Source organism: Pseudophryne corroboree, chromosome 11 (genome assembly GCF_028390025.1).
Source record: "Pseudophryne corroboree isolate aPseCor3 chromosome 11, aPseCor3.hap2, whole genome shotgun sequence".
Taxonomy (NCBI): Eukaryota; Metazoa; Chordata; class Amphibia; order Anura; family Myobatrachidae; genus Pseudophryne; species Pseudophryne corroboree.
This window is the reverse complement of record NC_086454.1, coordinates 25,761,170-25,783,990: the sequence shown is the minus strand read 5'-3', so window position 1 is coordinate 25,783,990 and position 22,821 is coordinate 25,761,170. Positions and strand designations below refer to the sequence as shown.

At 48.0% G+C, this 22,821-nt stretch overlaps 1 protein-coding gene across 9 annotated transcripts in view; it reads left to right on the top strand.

The window, feature by feature from the left end:
- NAV2 (neuron navigator 2) overlaps window positions 1-22,821 on the top strand; it is a 708,207-nt gene that overhangs the window by 645,297 nt on the left and 40,089 nt on the right. For 5 of the 9 annotated variants that reach the window (XM_063946386.1, XM_063946381.1, XM_063946379.1 and 2 more), the window contains 7 exons: window positions 1,290-1,355; window positions 3,632-3,676; window positions 4,966-5,126; window positions 5,707-5,895; window positions 12,094-12,146; window positions 19,033-19,056; window positions 19,165-19,239. In XM_063946386.1, the coding sequence (XP_063802456.1) occupies window positions 1,290-1,355; window positions 3,632-3,676; window positions 4,966-5,126; window positions 5,707-5,895; window positions 12,094-12,146; window positions 19,033-19,056; window positions 19,165-19,239 (613 nt within the window). The remainder of the gene's footprint in view (window positions 1-1,289; window positions 1,356-3,631; window positions 3,677-4,965; window positions 5,127-5,706; window positions 5,896-12,093; window positions 12,147-19,032; window positions 19,057-19,164; window positions 19,240-22,821) is intronic. The other 4 variants (XM_063946385.1, XM_063946383.1, XM_063946388.1 and 1 more) reach the window with 3 other exon arrangements.

The window sequence follows — 22,821 nt, the reverse complement described above, 5'->3', positions numbered from 1 at the left end:
ACTGCATATACAACCCCCTTTTGTGCCTCCAGTGGCACTGTGGGATCTCAACGTAGTTCTGGGATTCCTCAAATCACATTGGTTTAAACCGCTCAAATCTGTGGATTTGAAATATCTCACATGGAAAGTGACCATGCTGTTGGCCCTGGCCTCGGCCAGGCGAGTGTCAGAATTGGCGGCTTTGTCTCACAAAAGCCCATATCTGATTGTCCATTCGGACAGGGCAGAGCTGCGGACTCGTCCCCAGTTTCTCCCTAAGGTGGTGTCAGTGTTTCACCTGAACCAGCTTATTGTGGTACCTGCGGCTACTAGGGACTTGGAGGACTCCAAGTTGCTAGATGTTGTCAGGGCCCTGAAAATATAGGTTTCCAGGACGGCTGGAGTCAGGAAAACTGACTTGCTGTTATCCTGTATGCACCCAATAAACTGGGTGCTCTTGATTCTAAGCAGACGATTGCTAGTTGGATGTGTAGTACAATTCAGCTTGCACATTCTGTGGCAGGCCTGCCACAGCCAAAATATATAAATGCCCATTCCACAAGGAAGGTGGGCTCATCTTGGGCGGCTGCCCGAGGGGTCTCGGCTTTACAACTTTGCCGAGCAGCTACTTGGTCAGGGGCACACCCTGACTGAGGAGGACCGGGAGTTCTCTCATTCGGTGCTGCAGAGTCATCCGCACTCTCCCGCCCGTTTGGGAGCTTTGGTATAATCCCCGTGGTCCTGACGGAGTCCCCAGCATCCACTTAGGACGTCAGAGAAAATAAGAATTTACTTACCGATAATTCTATTTCTCGTAGTTCGTAGTGGATGCTGGGCGCCCATCCCAAGTGCGGATTGTCTGCAATACTTGTACATAGTTATTGTTACAAAAATCGGGTTATTATTGTTGTGAGCCATCTTTTCAGAGGCTCCGCTGTTATCATGCTGTTAACTGGGTTCAGATCACAGGTTGTACAGTGTGATTGGTGTGGCTGGTGTGAGTCTTACCCGGGATTCAAAATCCTTCCTTATTGTGTACGCTCGTCCGGGCACAGTATCCTAACTGAGGCTTGGAGGAGGGTCATAGGGGGAGGAGCCAGTGCACACCACCTGATCCTAAAGCTTTTACTTTTGTGCCCTGTCTCCTGCGGAGCCGCTAATCCCCCATGGTCCTGACGGAGTCCCCAGCATCCACTACGGACTACGAGAAATAGAATTATCGGTAAGTAAATTCTTATTATAATTATTTTTTTTTACTAATGTTTTTTTTTTTTTTTCCCTTCTGCTTAATGTTTCCCCCGTTGCTGTAGTCCTCTCTCTTCTCCGGGTGCTAGTCCCAAATTCAGCAGAAATACTCTGCCCAGGAAGCAGGACAGGTAATGGTGTCTGACGCCGCTGTACACAGCCTGCCCCGCTCCGCGTTGTGTTGTTTGTCTTTTGCGGAAAGAAGCCGCTGTCAGTCCCGAGTTGCGCTGGCAAGGGTGTCGCCGCTGGCGGCCGGCTTCTTTCCCGGCATGTGGCTTTTTCACAGGCTACGTCCTGTCCGCTTGTCATCACGTCTGTTGTGCCGTCTCATTCTCACCTACTTGGATCAGCGATTATCTCTCAGGCTGTGTCTTGTGTGTCTGAAACATGATGTCATAATTCACAGCAAAGACAAACGGTTCTCACTTCTCTGTCCCGCTGCAGATGTTACGTACATAGGGTTTCTCATTATTACAGGGAGCTGTGCTAGAATAGATAAATGCCACCCTTGTTAATGTTATCTTCTCATTATGCTCTTGGCACCGGCTCCGGATTAGCAAACAGCTGGAGAAAGTCCAGGGCGTATGGGGTGTGCGCAGCTTCATATGTTCCCAGTAATTAGCTACGTAAGGGAAAGCGGTAGTAAGTTGTATTTATAAATGTCAGTTCCTATCCGCTGAGTTATCTGTAGGAATAATCCAGTGCAGCCAACTATAAATGCTGCATATTGTTCGATAAGACATATTAATGGTCCATACTTTTTCATTATTATGTCTAGAATATACATGGAAAATGTCATTGTGCAGATGTGGCCATATATAACTGTGTATATAACTTTTACTATGGGGGTGATTCCGAGTTGTTCGCTCGCTAGCTGCTTTTAGCAGCTTTGCACACGCTAGGCCGCCGCCTACTGGGAGTGTATCTTAGCATAGCAGAATTGCGAACGAAAGATTAGCAGAATTGCGAATAGCAATTTCTTAGCAGTTTCTGAGTAGCTCGAAACCTACTCACAAATAGCAATCAGTTCAGTCAGTTTCGTTCCTGGTTTGACGTCACACACACGCCCAGCGTTCGGCCAGCCACTCCCCCGTTTCTCCAGACACTCCCGCGTTTTTCCCTGACACGCCTGCGTTTTTCCGCACACTCCCAGAAAAGGGTCAGTTTCCGCCCAGAAACACCCACTTCCTGTCAATCACACTCCGATCACCAGAACGATGAAAAAACTTTGTTACACCGTGAGTAAAATACCAAACTTTTGAGCTAATTTACTTGGCGCAGGCGCACTGCGTACATTGCACATGTGCAGTTTGCGACTAATCGCTCCGTAGCGGGGAAAAAATAACGAGCGAACAACTCGGAATGACCCCCTATGTGCAATAGGAGCTCCCAAAAGCCAGCAATAATCTTCCTTTAAAATTCCTGATTATACGGATGCAATGGGAATTCTACTGTAGAAAGTAAAGCAACCTCTTTTAAAGGGGTTTCCACCTTCACATGGCTTTAATTTACCGGCTTGTGCATGCCATCCTGCAACTTTTGCTAAATACCATGTCTTTTCCTACTTAGCTTCTATCTTTACCTTTCAGCCATACCTTTATATCATCACATTTGCTTATTTGGGTAGCCCTGGACTTAGTCTCTGTTGCCTGCATGAGATATAATGCTATTGTGAGAGCAGCGTTTCGTCTTATCCCAGGGCAGTAACAGTAATCAGTTCTACCAGATTGTGTAAACACGTGGCTGAAGAGCACAGAAGGAAGTTGTCTTATCCCAGAGCAGTAACAGTAATCCGTTCTACCAGATTGTGTAAACACGTGGCTGAAGAGCACAGAAGGAAGCCAGAAAGATAAAGAGAATAATTTAGTACAAGTTGCATGAGGGCAGGGCAAGTTGTGAAAGTCACACGATGGTAGTGACCCCCTGTAAATGTTTCCTGTGGAATAATCAAGACACTTGTTGATCTTTGGCCCCAGACAAGGCAGAACAAGAGAGATGAGGGGTTCAAATACCCCAGACTTCCATGCGAATGAGCCTATAACTTTCACAAGTAGGACGTAGAACTTTTAAGGGCTCATCAGAAGTTACAAAGTGTCTGCCACTTGAGAATGGGGGAATTTCCGGAATAACACCCTCTCCGTCCTGCTGGCTTGAGCGGTCAATACAATTAGCCACACTGCACCTTTCAGTCAAACATCCCATTGCCCTGCCCTGTACGCTGTGTGGTTGTTGTATCCTCACAACACTGGACTTGTGAGTCTTCACGTTGCACGTTCCACGTGGTTCCTGTCTGCACGTTTGTGTTGAAGTTTCCCGCTGTCCCCAGGAACGTGTGACCGGTTCCTCTGCACCCCCCTGCCGCTAGCTCTTCCCCCATCTCTGAAGTTTTCTCTCCTCTTTGCTGCAGCGATCTTCATCTTGGTAGAAACACTTTGCCTAAGAAGGGATTCAGGTATTGGCGTACCCCGGTGACCTTTGCCGTGTGTTGTGCTTGGGAGACGTTGTTCTTTTCTGTCATTTAAAAAGGTTTTTGTGTTGCATGTAAATGGTGAAATTAGTAATAAATCCCCAAAATACCCCTTTTCCCCAGTAATTGTACCCAACATGAAGCCTCAGCTTTCAGTTACTGTCACAGAGTACGCCCCCTATGTGCGGAATGGAACAGGTGGGTATATCTCACCTTCTGGCCACTGATAATGATCCCTACTAAGCTCACACGGAGTATAGAGTTTATCCCCTCTCTCCGGAGTAGGGAACACAGGAAGAATCTTCTGATGCAGCTGTCAGGGTGTTGGAATGAATGTTTTACCTTTTGTTGCATGTTCCAGCATTTCTCACCGGGTGGCGCTGCACCCGCTGCCTGGTGACTAGATCCGTGCTTTAGTCACTACGCTGCGGGAATGTCCGTGTTTCGCTGTACCGTATTTTGCTAATGAATTCATAGAAATAGCAGGGTGTGTATGCAATGAAAACCCAAACCATGAGTGTGCCAGTGTACCATCACATTACATGCCCCGTCATCTGCGCGCAAATGTTATATGAAGTCGATGTCGTAAAACTTCAACACAAGTACCTATGCTCTAATGTATCACCCTGTTATTAGTCCGTGACTACGTACAGGGAAGCATGACCTATTGTTCATTCTAGCACCCTGCACCTTTCAAAACACGTGCAGTTCCTCTTTCCTGCCTGGGGTGTCACTCTGTGCTCTGGTGCTTCTCAGCACACTCTGATCTGTTACTCACTGCTGTGATACAGACCTGTGTGTGCTGAGAAGCACCAGAGCAGAGAGCGACACCCCAGGCAGGAAAGAGGAGCTGCACGTGTTTTGAAAGGTGCAGGGTGCTAGAATGAACACTATGACCCATATACTGCCCTGGACAAGGCATAATTGCAGGCTGGGATACAGACCCATTGACCCACCAGATTGAACGATTGTCAACAGTAGTGTTATATACAGGACGGCTATTGTTTGCCGACGGTCACAATGTCGGCACCGTCATGTAGAGCACACTATGCCGCTATGGTGACTGTTTGTAACCGCGTCAGCAGTGTAAGTTGATAATACTGTAAAGCATGTATACACTTGTACTGCCGTCACTAAGTAACGTGAGTACTGTGACGGCAATGGGGGCTCAGCATCGCGCTGCCGACAAACTGATCGTCAACATTGTGTCTGTCTGGTGCATATTTCATTGTCATCCTCCACAATTGCTGTGTTCTGTTTCCTCGCTCCATTAGGTACGCCCCATCTTCTCAGGTCAGAAGCCAGGATGATACAAAAGAATGGCTGCGATCTCACTCAGCTGGAGGGCTCCAGGACACTGCCAATAGTTCCCCGTTCTCCCCAGGCTCCACCATGATGTCGCCTTCCGGCACTAGATTTAACTTTTCCCAGCTCGGTGAGTTTCTCGTGGTCAAGCGGTGGCCGTTCTGTGATTTGGATGTGATTTATGAAGCCCGTTGCACAGTGCTTCGGCTACGCTGTGCTGCTTGATCTGTGCACCTAGATTTCTGCTGAAGGGCATACAGGTGGAGCCCTGCTCATCTATCCCTTTAATAGGAGTAAGTGAGCCAGGGCAGTCGGACTTAATCCCCTGCTGTATTGTTCTCTCTGTATTGTATTGCAGCTGAGAACAATAGATGAAAGGCTTATGCTAATGAATCTTGGTGCACCTAGGTGCAGCAGAGAAGGCTATATGAGCGTGGCTCCATCGGTAGGTTTACGGAGGTTGACATGGGGAGCAGACGTTTACCCGAGCCACGCAGATGGGTGTGGTCACTTGTGCGCCGCCTCCTTCTGTCACAAGTAATAAAACCGCTCCGGATGTCCCCTCACTCTCATGATCAATTTAAGCCATAAATGATTGTAATCGAGCAGTTACGTGACCTTCTGGCTTGTAGGCTGTCCCTGAATGCAGGGCGAGGGGACCTGCCTGTGAATTGGGTGACGTGTCATGGTGATGTCCTGTCTCTTTTCAGCAAGCCCTACCACCTCTGCTCAGATATGTCTGGCTAACCCGGCCATGCTGCGCACTCACAGCCTGTCCACCACGGACGGCTCAAGTGATCCCTACGGCGAAAACCGCTTCCGGAACAGCTCCATGTCACTAGACGACAAGACCAGGACCATCAGCCGCTCGGGATCCTTTCGTGACGGGTTCGAAGAAGGTGGGTGTCTTGGCGGGGTGACCCCCTAATAAGCTGAAGCTACGTTTCTCGGCAAGGGATTGGCTGATCTGTGTGATCAGGTGTCATAGTTGTGGTGCCCTGTAAGATGCGGCTTCCACTGGATTGTATTGTGTATTTGTAAGTTATAGCACCCACTGCAGACCATGACCAAGGGCCAGGATAATATTTGTGGGGCCTCAGGGCAAGTGACTTGAGGGGGCCTGTTGGAAAATACGGCCACATACCAACAGCGCTGCGCCATGCTCACTGCCTAGTGTGGGTGACAGCACGGACCAATAGGAAGCCATAAACTCTCAGCTTGCAGTTTCCTATTACTGCAGACAGACCTCCTCCTCTGCCTGTGCTAGCAGCCACATTATATTACTGCCTTCTTATCAGAGGGGAGGGGGAGGGGAAATGTTTGTGTGTGGCCCCAGTTGCCCCAGGTATGATCCAGCACTACCTACCTCCGGGTTAGAGATCCTGGAGTAATATCATTGTCTTTTATCTTTATTTATATGACTCCATTAGGTGTCTGCACTCCCTGATCATGTACTCATTACTCCCTGATCATGTACTCATTACTCCCTGATCATGCGCTCATTACTCCCTGATCATGTACTCATTACTCCCTGATCATGCGCTCATTACTCCCTGATCATGTACTCATTACTCCCTGATCATGCACTCATTACTCCCTGATCATGCACTCAGCACTCCCTGATCATGCACTCAGCACTCCCTGATCATGCACTCAGCACTCGCTGATCATGCACTTATTACTCCCTGATCATGTACTCATTACTCCCTGATCATGTACTCATTACTCCCTGATCATGCGCTCATTACTCCCTGATCATGTACTCATTACTCCCTGATCATGTACTCATTACTCCCTGATCATACACTCGGCACTCCCTGATCATGTACTCATTACTCCCTGATCATGTACTCATTACTCCCTGATCATGCGCTCATTACTCCCTGATCATGCGCTCATTACTCCCTGATCATGCACTCATTACTCCCTGATCATACACTCGGCACTCCCTGATCATACACTCTGCACTCACTGATTATGTACTCATTACTACCTGATCATGCCCTTATTGCTCCATGATCAGGCCCTTATTACTCCCTGATCATGCCCTTATTACTCCATGATCATGCCCTTATGTCATGTACTCATTACTCCCTGATCATGCACTCAGCACTCCCTGATCATGTACTCATTACTCCCAGATCATGTACTCAGCACTCCCTGATCATGTACTCATTACTACCTGATCATGTACTCATTACTCCATGATCATGCCCTTATTACTCCCTGATCATGTACTCATTACTCCCTGATCATGTACTCATTACTCCCTGATCATGCACTCATTACTCCCTGATCATGCACTCAGCACTCGCTGATCATGCCCTTATTACTCCCTGATCATGTACTCATTACTCCCTGATCATGTACTCATTACTCCCTGATCATGTACTCATTACTTCCTGATCATGTACTCATTACTTCCTGATCATGTACTCAGCACTCCCTGATCATGCACTCATTACTCCCTGATCATGCACTCAGCACTCGCTGATCATGTACTCGGCACTCCCTGATCATGTACTCATTACTCCCTGATCATGTACTCATTACTCCCTGATCATGCACTCAGCACTCCCTGATCATGTACTCAGCACTCCCTGATCATGTACTCAGCACTCCCTGATCATGTACTCATTACTCCCTGATCATGCACTCATTACTCCCTGATCATGTACTCAGCACTCCCTGATCATGCACTCATTACTCCCTGATCATGTACTCATTACTCCCTGATCATGCACTCATTACTCCCTGATCATTGTACTCATTACTCCCTAATCATGTACTCAGCACTCCCTGATCATGTACTCATTACTCCCTGATCATTGTACTCATTACTCCCTGATCATGTACTCAGCACTCACTGATCATGTACTCAGCACTTCAGTGATCATGCACTCAGCACTCACTGATTATGCGCTCATTACTCCCTGATCATGTACTCAGCACTCACTGATCATGTACTCTGCACTCCCTGATCATGTACTCTGCACTCCCTGATCATGTACTCTGCACTCCCTGATCATGTACTCGGCACTCACTGATCATGTACTCAGCACTCCCTGATCATGCACTCAGCACTCCCTGATCATGCGCTCATTACTCCCTGATCATGTACTCAGCACTCCCTGATCATGTACTCAGCACTCCCTGATCATGTACTCATTACTCCCTGATCATGTACTCAGCACTCCCTGATCATGTACTCATTACTCCCTGATCATGTACTCAGCACTCACTGGTCATGTACTCAGCACTTCAGTGATCATGCACTCAGCACTCTCTGATCATGTACTCTGCACTCCCTGATCATGTACTCTGCACTCCCTGATCATGTACTCTGCACTCCCTGATCATGTACTCAGCACTCACTGATCATGTACTCAGCACTCACTGATCATGTACTCAGCACTTCAGTGATCATGCACTCAGCACTCACTGATCATGTACTCAGCACTCCCTGATCATGCACTCAGCACTCCCTGATCATGCATTCAGCACTCGCTGATCATGTACTCAGCACTCCCTGATCATGCACTCAGCACTCCCTGATCATGTACTCAGCAGTTCAGTGATCATGCACTCAGCACTCACTGATCATGTACTCAGCACTCACTGATCATGTACTCATTACTCCCTGATCATGTACTCAGCACTTCAGTGATCATGCACTCAGCACTCACTGATCATGTACTCAGCACTCACTGATCATGCACTCAGCACTCACTGATCATGCACTCAGCACTCACTGATCATGTACTCAGCACTCACTGATCATGTACTCAGCACTCACTGATCATGTACTCAGCACTTCAGTGATCATGCACTCAGCACTCACTGATCATGTACTCAGCACTCACTGATCATGTACTCAGCACTTCAGTGATCATGCACTCAGCACTCACTGATCATGTACTCAGCACTCCCTGATCATGTACTCAGCACTTCAGTGATCATGCACTCAGCACTCACTGATCATGTACTCAGCACTCCCTGATCATGCACTCAGCACTCACTGATCATGCACTCAGCACTCACTGATCATGCACTCAGCACTCACTGATCATGTACTCAGCACTCACTGATCATGTACTCAGCACTTCAGTGATCATGTACTCAGCACTCACTGATCATGTACTCAGCACTTCAGTGATCATGCACTCAGCACTCACTGATCATGTACTCAGCACTTCAGTGATCATGTACTCAGCACTCACTGATCATGTACTCAGCACTCCAGTGATCATGCACTCAGCACTCCCTGATCATGCACTCACGGTCATGTACTCTGCACTCCCTGATCATGCACTCTGCACTCCTTGATCATGTACTCAGCACTCCCTGATCATGTACTCTGCACTCGCTGATCATGTACTCAGGAAATAGGCGGACACATGGGATGAGAGTCACAGGAGGGGGATGGGAGACGGGGGAGTACAGTAACTCTGCCCACAAGAGGGGATTACAGCACAGGATAAAATAGGGACAGCTTGTAACAACTTCTGCCGCCACTGCTACATAGGAGCAGCTGTCAGTGTGCACACCTCCTGCCTGGGGGCAATACCTGATGATCTGCTGTGTGATGAGAGATTACATTTCATGTGTAGGCACTGCAGGATATTGCTGTGTGATGAGAGATTACATTGCATCTGTAGGCAGTATTCAGCATAATGACACAATGGCCATATTCCCGCACTGCGTAGTGTGACACTTGTGGGAAACGTGTTGTGTTTCTCGTCAGGTCTGTGCGTAGCATACACTTACTGGATTGTTACATTGGCCTATATGCACCTTGTTCTGCAAACTGTGACTCATCTACATTCTCCTATAATTCATCTAACCCCAAACTGACGCTCATCCTACTGATGGATCAGTCAGATCTTCTGTTCCGGGACTGACGAGTCGCCTAAGGATGTGTTACCGTCTGGTTATCCGTAGACACGCCTGCGCTCCCCCAGCAATGACCGGAGGCACTCTGTGCCTCATACATCAGTAATGCCTAGTACATTGGTAAATTAACCTTGATGTCACACAACCAGTAATCTACCTACATAGTGCATGTATAGTGTGATGGATGATAGCCAGCGATGCTGACAGACTCTGCATTGCCAGTTCAACCGTCACCAGCCCTAGGCATGGGGATCTGCTGTCTGCCAGGTGTTTTACCCCTTGTAGAGAGCGGTTGTTTCCTATAATTGGGATTATGTATCACTGGCCTCACTACTAGAGTTACAGAACGCCCTGTCAGACGTGTGATCTGTGGCTATAGCATGCAGCACAAGAGACGGGAGGTCCTAACCGGGCTTATACACTGCTGCCGTTTCTTCTTCCCAAAGCCCGTTTACCTTCCAGCAATGTTGTCCTTGTGTGAGGCTCAGCCTTTAGTGTAGGGACTACAACTCCCAGCATATATATATCACTGTATGTGCATTGTACAGTAGGTTATGTTTCTTACTGGTGATGGATGGTTCCGTGGTGTTATAGCTTTGTAGTCACTGTAGTCTCCCAGTTGCCCCCTATTCCCCCAGGCAGTGGGGCGCAGAGCTATTGGATGGCTGAGGATTACGGCTGGATCAGGGCACAGCCCCAGGCAATGTTTGTGGCTCGTCACCTCTGTAGCTGCAGAACACCCCGGGGACTACAGACAGAGACAGGTGGCTCTGTACGTAACGTCAGCGGGTGTTGTTGTGGCTGTGTTATTCCCCACTGGTGCACTATACATATCTCAGTACAGTAACACACACACACACACACACACACACACACACACACACACACACACTGAGAGATGAATATTAAGCAAACGATCTTTCCAGAAATAATCTTTGCAATGAGTGATCTGTGTAGCCGTAGCATAGAGATGTAGGTCCTCATTCCGAGTTGATCGCTCGCTAGCAGTTTTTAGCAGCCGTGGAAACGCATAGTCGCCGCCCACGGGGAGTGTATTTTTGCTTTGCAGGAGTGTGAACGCATGTGCAGCAGAGCGGCAGCAAACACATTTTGTGCAGAACTAGACCAGCCCTGTAGTTACTTATCCTGTGCAATGATTGCTGCGACGAGTGACACGGTAATGACGTCAGATACCCGCCCAGCATACGCCCGTCCACGCCTGCGTTTTTCCAAACACTCCCAGAAAACGGTCAGTTGACACCCAGAAACACGCTCTTCCTGTCAATCTCCTTGCGTCCGCCAGAGCGACTGAAAGCGTCGCTAGAACCTGTGCAAAACCACGATGCTGTTTGTACCCATACGCCGGGCGTGCACATTGCGTTGCATACGCATGCACAGATTTGCCGTTTTTTTTAACTGACCGCTACGCAGCGAACAACGGCAGCTAGTGATCAACTCGGAATGTGGGCCATAGTACACTGGTTATAGGGGCAGATGTACAAAGCCTCAGAGAGAGATAAAGTACCAGCCAACCAGCTCTTAACTGTCATTTTTCAAACACAACCTGTAACATGACAGCTAGGAGCTGATTGGCTGGTACTTTATCTCTCTCTCCACTTTTTATCACTATCCAAAGCTTAGTACATTTCCCCCATTGAGAGCTCGGAAGGGATTTGGTTGTGATGATCACAGAAAGATCTACTGGATTGAGATCTTTCCTGTGTGATCGGTGTAAGGTCTCGCTGTATAGGATTACGGCAGTGATGGGGAACCTTTGGCACGCCAGCTGTTGTTGAACTACACATCCCAGCATGCTCTGCTATAGTTTTGCTATTTGGCCATGCTGGGATGTGTACTTCAACAACAGCTGGAGTACCAAAGGTCCCCCGTCACTGGATTACGGTGTCATGTGCCTGTGAGGGAACTTTAGCAGAATCTTGTATTTCACCAGGTACGACGCTGCCGCCATGACATCACCGTTCCTGAGTGATGCAGGATGTGCACGTTACATCCCGCATAAGCTGTGTCTATCCTGTCATTGTTGTCTAATGATCCAGCATCAGACGCAGCTCCCAGGGAAGGTCTCTCTGTCATGCAAAAATAACCTCAGCTACAAAGGCACAAACCTGCCTCACACACGTGTGATAAATATCAAACACGCACACGCATGCTCTCTGATGTGTCTCTTCCCCTGTATCTTACAGTGCACGGGTCATCCCTATCCCTGGTGTCCAGCACTTCATCCGTGTACTCCACAGTAAGTACAGGAAGTCTTGTGTTACTGGACCATTCTGGCCGGTTCTGTCTTATGCATCTTCTAGTTTCATTGGTTTTTAATGTACACCCTGATTCAGAAGTCGCCGTACACCCTTTTGTTTCAAAACCTGTGCAGGAAATGGGAAAACTGAACACTCCAGTAAGGTACGGGTGACCTCCATTCTCTCCTCTTTTGTCAAAGCAATCTTCAGTTACCTGCAGCAACAAAATGTGTTGTAACTTTTGAACCATAGCTGCTATTTTAAACCTGGTTGCAGCAATAAACTTTTCAGCAAATTCTGATGTTGTCTGACATGTTACACGACCCCCTTTCCATTTGAAGAAAAACTTAGATTCAAGATGGCCGATTTCAAGATGGCGCCCATGTTCGGTACATACCCTAAAAGATAGCCCACCTCACCCATACCTTACTGGAGTATTCAGTTTTCCCATTTCCTGCACAGTTTTTGAAACAAAAGGGTGTACTGCCACTTTTGAATCACCCTGTATATTGAATAAAGGTTCATTTTAAGCAATGTTGTACATAAGAGTGCCCCCTGTAAAAATAAGAATTTACTTACCGATAATTCTATTTCTCGGAGTCCGTAGTGGATGCTGGGGTTCCTGAAAGGACCATGGGGAATAGCGGCTCCGCAGGAGACAGGGCACAAAAAAGTAAAGCTTTACTAGGTCAGGTGGTGTGCACTGGCTCCTCCCCCTATGACCCTCCTCCAGACTCCAGTTAGGTACTGTGCCCGGACGAGCATACACAATAAGGGAGGCATTTTGAATCCCGGGTAAGACTCATACCAGCCACACCAATCACACCGTACAACTTGTGATCTAAACCCAGTTAACAGTATGACAACAGAAAGGGCCTCTTAAAGATGGCTCCTTAACAATAACCCGAATTAGTTAACAATAACTATGTACAAGTATTGCAGATAATCCGCACTTGGGATGGGCGCCCAGCATCCACTACGGACTCCGAGAAATAGAATTATCGGTAAGTAAATTCTTATTTTCTCTATCGTCCTAAGTGGATGCTGGGGTTCCTGAAAGGACCATGGGGATTATACCAAAGCTCCCAAACGGGCGGGAGAGTGCGGATGACTCTGCAGCACCGAATGAGAGAACTCCAGGTCCTCCTTTGCCAGGGTATCAAATTTGTAAAATTTTACAAACGTGTTCTCCCCCGACCACGTAGCTGCTCGGCAGAGTTGTAATGCCGAGACCCCTCGGGCAGCCGCCCAAGATGAGCCCACCTTCCTTGTGGAGTGGGCTTTTACAGTTTTAGGCTGTGGCAGGCCTGCCACAGAATGTGCAAGTTGAATTGTGTTACAAATCCAACGAGCAATCGACTGCTTAGAAGCAGGTGCGCCCAACTTGTTGGGTGCATACAATATAAACAGCGAGTCAGATTTTCTGACTCCAGCCGTCCTTGCAATGTATATTTTTAAGGCTCTGACAACGTCCAACAACTTGGAGTCCTCCAAGTCGCTAGTGGCCGCAGGCACCACAATAGGTTGGTTCAGATGAAATGCTGATACCACTTTAGGGAGAAAATGCGGACGAGTCCGCAGTTCTGCCCTATCCGAATGGAAGATTAGATAAGGACTTTTATAAGATAAAGCCGCCAATTCAGATACTCTCCTGGCAGAGGCCAGGGCTAGTAACATAGTCACTTTCAATGTGAGATATTTCAAATCCACCTTTTTCAATGGTTCAAACCAATGGGATTTGAGGAAATCTAAAACTACATTTAGATCCCACGGTGCCACCGGAGGCACCACAGGAGGCTGTATATGCAGTACTCCCTTGACAAAAGTCTGGACCTCAGGGACAGAGGCCAATTCTTTTTGGAAGAATATTGACAGGGCCGAAATTTGAACCTTAATGGATCCCAATTTGAGACCCATAGATAATCCTGATTGCAGGAAATGTAGGAAACGACCCAGTTGGAATTCCTCCGTCGGAACCCTCCGATCCTCGCACCACGCTACATATTTTCGCCAAATGCGGTGATAATGTTTCACGGTGACTTCCTTCCGTGCCTTAATCAAGGTAGGAATGACTTCTTCTGGAATGCCTTTCCCTTTTAGGATCTGGCGTTCAACCGCCATGCCGTCAAACGCAGCCGCGGTAAGTCTTGAAAAAGACAGGGACCCTGCTGTAGCAGGTCCCTTCTCAGAGGTAGAGGCCACGGTTCGTCCGTGAGCATCTCTTGAAGTTCCGGATACCAAGTCCTTCTCGGCCAATCCGGAACCACTAGTATTGTCCTTACTCTTCTTTGCCGTATGATCTTCAATACCTTTGGTATGAGCGGCAGAGGAGGAAACACATACACTGACTGGTACACCCAAGGAGTTACCAGTGCGTCCACAGCTATTGCCTGTGGATCTCTTGACCTGGCGCAATATTTGTCCAGTTTCTTGTTGAGGCGAGACGCCATCATGTCTACAATTGGTCTTTCCCAACGGTCTATTAACATGTTGAAGACTTCTGGATGTAGACCCCACTCTCCCGGATGAAGATCGTGTCTGCTGAGGAAGTCTGCTTCCCAGTTGTCCACGCCCGGGATGAACACTGCTGACAGTGCTATCACGTGATTCTCCGCCCAGCGAAGAATCTTGGCAGCTTCTGCCATTGCACTCCTGCTTCTTGTGCCGCCCTGCCTGTTTACATGGGCGACAGCCGTGATGTTGTCCGACTGAATCAACACCGGCTTTCCTTGCAGGAGAAGTTCCGCCTGGCTTAGAGCATTGTAGATTGCTCTTAGTTCCAGAATGTTTATGTGAAGAGACTTTTCCAGACTCGTCCATACTCCCTGGAAGTTTCTTCCTTGTGTGACTGCTCCCCAGCCTCTCAGGCTGGCGTCCGTGGTCACCAGGATCCAATCCTGAATGCCGAATCTGCGGCCTTCTAATAGGTGAGCCTTCTGCAACCACCACAGAAGTGACACCCTTGTCTTTGGTGACAGGGTTATTCGCAGGTGCATCTGCAGATGCGACCCTGACCATTTGTCCAACAGATCCCTTTGGAATATTCTTGCATGGAATCTGCCGAATGGAATTGCTTCGTAAGAAGCCACCATTTTTCCCAGGACTCTTGTGCATTGATGTACTGACACTTTTCCTGGTTTTAGGAGGTTCCTGACCAGATCGGATAACTCCTTGGCTTTTTCCTCTGGAAGGAAAACCTTTTTCTGAACCGTGTCCAGAATCATTCCTAGGAACAGCAGACGAGTTGTCGGGATTAAATGGGATTTTGGAATATTCAGAATCCACCCGTGTTATCTTAGCACCTCTTGAGATAGTGCTAAAGCTGTCTCCAGCTGTTCTCTGGACCTTGCCCTTATTAGGAGATCGTCCAAGTATGGGATAACTAATACGCCTTTTCTTCGAAGAAGAATCATCATCTCGGCCATTACCTTGGTAAAGACCCGAGGCGCCGTGGACAATCCGAACGGCAGCGTCTGAAACTGATAGTGACAGTTTTGAACAATGAACCTGAGGTACCCCTGGTGTGCGGGGTAAATCGGAACGTGTAGATACGCATCCTTGATGTCCAAGGATACCATAAAGTCCCCTTCTTCCAGGTTCGCTATCACTGCTCTGAGTGACTCCATCTTGAACTTGAACTTTTTTATGTAGAGGTTCAAGGACTTCAGATTTAGAATAGGCCTTACCGAGCCATCCGGCTTCGGTACCACAAATAGAGTGGAATAATACCCCTTTCCTTGTTGTAATAGGGGTACTTTGACTATCACCTGCTGAGCGTACAGCTTGTGAATGGCTTCCAACACCCTCTCCCTTTCGGAAGAGACGGTTGGTAAGGCAGACTTCAGGAAACGATGAGGAGGATCCGTCTCTAATTCCAACCTGTACCCCTGAGATATTATCTGCAGGATCCAGGGGTCTACCTGCGAGTGAGCCCACTGCGCGCTGTAATTTTTGAGACGGCCCCCCACTGTCCCCGAGTCCGCTTGAGAGGCCCCAGCGTCATGCTGAGGTTTTTGCAGGAGCCGGGGAGGGCTTCTGTTCCTGGGAAGGAGCTGCCTGTTGGTGTCTCTTCCCTCTTCCTCTGCCTCGTGGCAGGTACGACAAGCCCTTTGCTCTCTTATTTTTGTAGGAGCGAAAAGGCTGCGGTTGAAAGGTCGGTGCCTTTCTCTGTTGGGGAGTGACTTGAGGTAAAAAAGTGGATTTCCCGGCAGTAGCCGTGGCCACCAAGTCTGATAGACCAACTCCAAATAACTCCTCCCCTTTATACGGCAAAACCTCCATGTGACGTTTTGAATCCGCATCGCCTGTCCACTGTCGTGTCCATAAGGCTCTTCTGGCTGAAATGGACATAGCACTCACCCGAGATGCCAGTGTGCAAATATCCCTCTGTGCATCACGCATATAGATAAATGCATCCTTTATTTGTTCTAACGACAGTAAAACATTGTCCCTATCTAGGGTATCAATATTTTCAATCAGGGATTCTGACCAAACTACTCCAGCACTGCACATCCAGGCAGTTGCTATAGCTGGTCGTAGTATAACACCTGCATGTGTGTATATATTCTTTTGAATAACTTCCATCTTTCTATCTGATGGATCCTTAAGTGCGGCCGTCTCAGGAGAGGGTAACGCCACTTGTTTGGATAAGCGTGTGAGCGCCTTGTCCACCTTAGGGGGTGTTTCCCAGCGCGCCCTAACCTCTGGCGGGAAAGGGTATAATGCCAATAACTTTTTTGAAATTATCAACTTTTTATCAGGAGCAACCCACGCTTCATCACACACGTCATTTAATTCTTCTGATTCAGGAAAAACTGTTTGTAGTTTTTTCACACCATACATAATACCCTGTTTTACGGTATCTGTAGTATCAGCTAAATGTAACGTCTCCTTCATTGCCAAAATCATATAACGTGTGGCCCTACTGGAAAATACGTTTGAATTTCTACCGTCGTCACTGGAATCAGTGCCCGTGTCTGGGTCTGTGTCGACCGACTGAGGCAAAGGGCGTTTTACAGCCCCTGACGGTGTTTGAGGCGCCTGGACAGGCATTAATTGATTGTCCGGCCGCCTCATGTCCTCAACTGACTGTTTAAGGGAAGATAAACCATCACGTAATTCCACAAATAAAGGCATCCATTCTGGTGTCGACCCCCTGGGGGGTGACATCTGCATATTTGGCAATTGCTCCGCCTCCACACCAATATCGTCCTCATACATGTCGACACCACGTACCGACACACACCGCAAACTCACAGGGAATGCTCTAATGAAGACAGGACCCACTAGCCCTTTTGGGGAGACAGAGGGAGAGTCTGCCAGCACACACCACAAAGCGCTATATAAACAAGGGATATCCTTATATTAAGTGCTCCCTTATAGCTGCTTTAATATATATATATATAGCCATTAATGTGCCCCCCCTCTCTGTTTTACCCTGTTTCTGTAGTGCAGTGCAGGGGAGAGACCTGGGAGCCGTTCTGACCAGCGGAGCTGTGACAGAAAATGGCGCCGTGTGCTGAGGAGATAGGCCCCGCCCCTTTTTCGGCGGGTTCTTCTCCCGCTATTTTTCCAGTCAGGCAGGGGTTAAATATCTCCATATAGCCCCTATGGGCTATATGTGAGGTATTTTTAGCCTTGTATAAGGTTTATATTTGCCTCTCAGAGCGCCCCCCCCCAGCGCTCTGCACCCTCAGTGACTGCCCAGTGAAGTGTGCTGAGAGGAAAATGGCGCACAGCTGCAGTGCTGTGCGCTACCTTATGAAGACTGAGGAGTCTTCAGCCGCCGGTTTCCGGACCTCTTCACGCTTCAGCATCTGCAAGGGGGTCGGCGGCGCGGCTCCGGGACCGGACTCCACGGCTGGGCCTGTGTTCGATCCCTCTGGAGCTAATGGTGTCCAGTAGCCAAGCAGCAAATCCACTCTGCATGCAGGTGAGTTTACTACTTTCCCCCTAAGTCCCACGTTGCAGTGATCCTGTTGCCAGCAGGACTCACTGTAAAGAAAAAAACCTAAACTAAACTTTCTCTAAGCAGCTCTTTAGGAGAGCCACCTAGATTGCACCCTTCTCGTTCGGGCACAAAATCTAACTGGAGTCTGGAGGAGGGTCATAGGGGGAGGAGCCAGTGCACACCACCTGACCTAGTAAAGCTTTACTTTTTTGTGCCCTGTCTCCTGCGGAGCCGCTATTCCCCATGGTCCTTTCAGGAACCCCAGCATCCACTTAGGACGATAGAGAAAGAGGTTTATCTTTTCTTATTGCTCTCTTGCAAAAAATAAAACCTTAACGCATTTTATTAGTTACTATGGAAGCTCATCTAAATAGCACTGTGTGATTCTGTCTATCTATCTATCTATCTATCTATCTATCTATCTATCTATCTATCTATCTATCTATCCATCCATTATATGAGACATGATGGCATTGCTATAAACCAGCAAAATACTCTGCACTTCTGAGATGTGGCCATTGTTTGGGTTTGATGTAGACAATTGAGACACCTTTGTCCAGACGTTCGCACCTCCCTAACAATACACTTCCGGTCCCCCATTGTGTCCTGCCAGCCCGTCATTCGCACAGGAATGTGAGACAACAACTTCTCTTGTTTCAACAAGATCTCATTAAATTCATGACTTCAGCGTTAACTGTCTGAGCCACCAAACTCAACAAGTGAGAGTTTTACCTTCCCAGTAAAGTGACCTAATCCTGTGATGTTTCATGAAACTGCAGCCCAAATAAGGGAACTTCAACAAGTCGGCGCAGAGTTCGCCTGCTGGCTCTATTTTAAGGAGACGAAAGATAAACAGATGGAACGATCCCTGTTCCTTGTGTGTTTCGTGTCTACGCTTTAGTGATTTTATTTGGCTTTCTGTTTATTTGTTTCAGCCGGAGGAAAAGTGCCACTCGGAGGTTAGTGTTATGTTCATTTTTTATTTCATTCTCTTCATCCTTCTAGATTATAGCGAGTCAACATCTAGTTCCGGTAGCGCAGGCAAATAATTGTGGGTATTTTTATAGATTCGCAAACTAAGAAGAGAGCTGGACGCCTCGCAGGAAAAAGTATCTGCTCTGACGACACAGCTTAGTGCCAACGTAAGATCCAAAGTTCTATACTGTCCTGTTGTGTATGTCTTATGTACATATTAAGGGTTAAATGCATAAAAATTATCTTGTTATAGGATTTTACATTGCTTCAGTAATGGTGCTACAACATCTGTTTGCGGAGCTCACCTTTCAGTACAGGTGCCTTGATGTCTCTTCTCTTTCCCATAATCCTTTATCTTCTTCCAGATGTCCCTATTAGTCTTATTGAGGTTATTACGCCACACATAATACAGTCGCTTGGGGCGTTCCCTAGTGACATTGTAATACTGTACAATGATAGAATTTAAATAAAGATCCCTGCTCACAAGAATTTACAATCTAAAGGTGATTCAGAGAGTAAAAGTCAGAATACAAGAAGTTGTACTGTATGTGTAATCAGCCACAATGGTGACCATAAGGAAGTGCTGCTATTGAATTGCACTACTGTAGAGACCTTGTCAGGAACAGAGGTGACAGAGGGCATTATAAGAGAAATAAATAATTAATAATGAATAAGTAGGATTCAGTTTTATTTAGCTAGAAATCTAGAGGCAAATGTCTGTCTGAGTTATTTATTGCTATAAACTCCAATGGAACACTGCCCCCTGTGTCCAGTTCCTAGAATAGCACAGAACGCACTCTGCTTTCAGTTATACTCTGATGGAACACTGCCCCCGGTGTCCAGGTAACATAATAGCACTGAAAGCACTCTGCTTTCAGTTATACTCTGATGGAACACTGCCCACGGTGTCCAGGTGATAGAATAGCACAGAACGCATTCTGCTTTCAGTTATACTCTGATGGAACACTGCCCCCGGTGTACAGGTAACATAATAGCACTGAAAGCACTCTGCTTTCAGTTATACTCTGATGGAACACTGCCACCGGTGTCCAGGTAACATAATAGCACAGAACGCACTCTGCTTTCAGTTATACTCTGATGGAACACTGCCCCCGGTGTCCAGGTAACATAATAGCACTGAAAGCACTCTGCTTTCAGTTATACTCTGATGGAACACTGCCCCCTGTGTCCAGGTGATAGAATAGCACAGAACGCACTCTGCTTTCAGTTATACTCTGATGGAACACTGCCCCCGGTGTCCAGGTAACATAATAGCACTGAAAGCACTCTGCTTTCAGTTAGACTCTGATGGAACACTGCCCACGGTGTCCAGGTGATAGAATAGCACAGAACACACTCTGCTTTCAGTTAGACTCAGATGGAACACTGCCCCCTGTGTCAAGGTCACCGAATAGCGTAGAACGCACTCTGCTTTCAGTTAGACTCAGATGGAACACTGCCCCCTGTGTCAAGGTCTCCGAATAGCGTGGAACGCACTCTGCTTTCAGTTAGACTCAGATGGAACACTGCCCCCTGTGTCAAGGTCTCCGAATAGTGTAGAACGCACTCTGCTTTCTGTTAGACTCAGATGGAACACTGCCCCCTGTGTCAAGGTCTCCGAATAGCGTAGAACGCACTCTGCTTTCAGTTATACTCTGATGGAACACTGCCCCCGGTGTCCAGGTGATAGAATAGCGCCGAACACACTCTGCTTTCAGTTAGACTCAGATGGAACACTGCCCCCGGTGTCCAGGTGATAGAATAGCACAGAACGCACTCTGCTTTCAGTTAGACTCTGATGGAACACTGCCCCCTGTGTCCAGGTGATAGAATAGCGCAGAACGCACTCTGCTTTCAGTTATACTCTGATGGAACATTGCCCCCGGCGTCCAGGTGATAGAATAGCGCAGAACGCACTCTGCTTTCAGTTATACTCTGATGGAACACTGCCCCCGGCGTCCAGGTGATAGAATAGGGCAGAACGCACTCTGCTTTCAGTTATACTCTGATGGAACACTGCCCCCGGCGTCCAGGTGATAGAATAGGGCAGAACGCACTCTGCTTTCAGTTAGACTCTGATGGAAAACTGCCCCCGGTGTCCAGGTGATAGAATAGCGCAGAACACACTCTGCTTTCAGTTACTATGTAATAACTCTCGCGCAGAAGCTTTATCTCACAGAACAGGAATAATGCTACGAATATATAACAGTGGAGGGTTTTCTCATATCTAATAGACACTTTGTTCATGTATGCTGGCAAATGTCTAACAGTCTTCCATTGACACAATGTAATCTATCTGCACGGACCCGATCTAATTGTATATTGGGCAGTGCAGATAAGTTCTAAACATATTACCAGGCTAATATTGGACGACAGACGTAAAAGTAACAGTAGATAGTCCATATCTCTCCAGCTGTTATGTCTCTGGATAGCAAGGCATGCTGGGACTTGTAGTCCTTCACCACCTGGAGAGAGATTGCTGTTGTATCGGATATATAGCCTGAGGGTCGTACTCAGCTGGAGGCCGTTGGTTATTTGTGAGCTGTGCAGCCTGCCAGCCTCTGACTCCGCTTCCAGTGTCTGGTAGAGTCCCCCTTCACCCAGCACTATGAATAATGTGCACAGGCCCAAGGCCAGGCCCGCACAGTGCCGTCCGCCAGGCAGGGCCCTCTCAGTACTGTCCGCCAGGCAGGGCCCGCTCAGTGCTGTCCGCCAGGCAGGGCCCGCTCAGTGCTGTCCGCCAGGCAGGGCCCGCTCAGTGCTGTCCGCCAGGCAGGGCCCGCTCAGTACTGTCCGCCAGGCAGGGCCCGCCAGGTGCTGTCCGCCAGGCAGGGCCCGCTCAGTGCTGTCCGCCAGGCAGGGCCCGCTCAGTGCTGTCCGCCAGGCAGGGCCCGCACAGTACTGTCCGCCAGGCAGGGCCCGCACAGTGCTGTCCGCCAGGCAGGGCCCGCTCTGTACTGTCCGCCAGGCAGGGCCCGCTCAGTTCTGTCCGCCAGGCAGGGCCCGCTCAGTACTGTCCGCCAGGCAGGGCCCGCTCAGTACTGTCCGCCAGGCAGGGCCCGCACAGTGCTGTCCACCAGGCAGGGCCTCCGGCCTCTTGTTATGTCAGGAGCAGAACACTCACTTCCGCTCCTCCATTGTCTCCCGTTTTTTTTTCTCTGTAAATGTTTGGACAGAGATTTCTTGTGCTCTGATGAACATGTTTTGGGTGGATAAGTAAATACTGATGCATTGTTCCCCTGGGGTGTGAGTTACATTTACATCTTGCGTTTCCTGTTAGGTATTAGTGATGTATATATAGACATACTGGCAGGGCAATGTACACAAAGGAGCTTCTCCGTCTTTCATTGTCCAGTGCTTTCGTATGGCGCAGGTGGCTGGATCTATATATAGCAGATAAAGCCCTGTCACGTCATTTGTCATGGGAATTATCTATATAGGAATAAAAATCCGATTTGATAAATGGAGAGAATTGTTGCAAATAAATACATTCAGTGAGAAAGGGACATTGTGACATTACTATAAGCGTTAAAGTGTTGCTGTCAGGTTGATTTGTATGCTCACACATCAGTAGTATAGACTGCAGTATACAGATATTGGCCCTCATTCCGAGTTGTTCGCTCGGAAGCTGCTTTTAGCAGCTTTGCACACGCTAAGCCGCCGCCTACTGGGAGTGAATCTTAGCATAGTAGATTTGCGAACGAAAGATTAGCAGATTTGCGAATAGACAGTTCTTAGCAGTTTCTGAG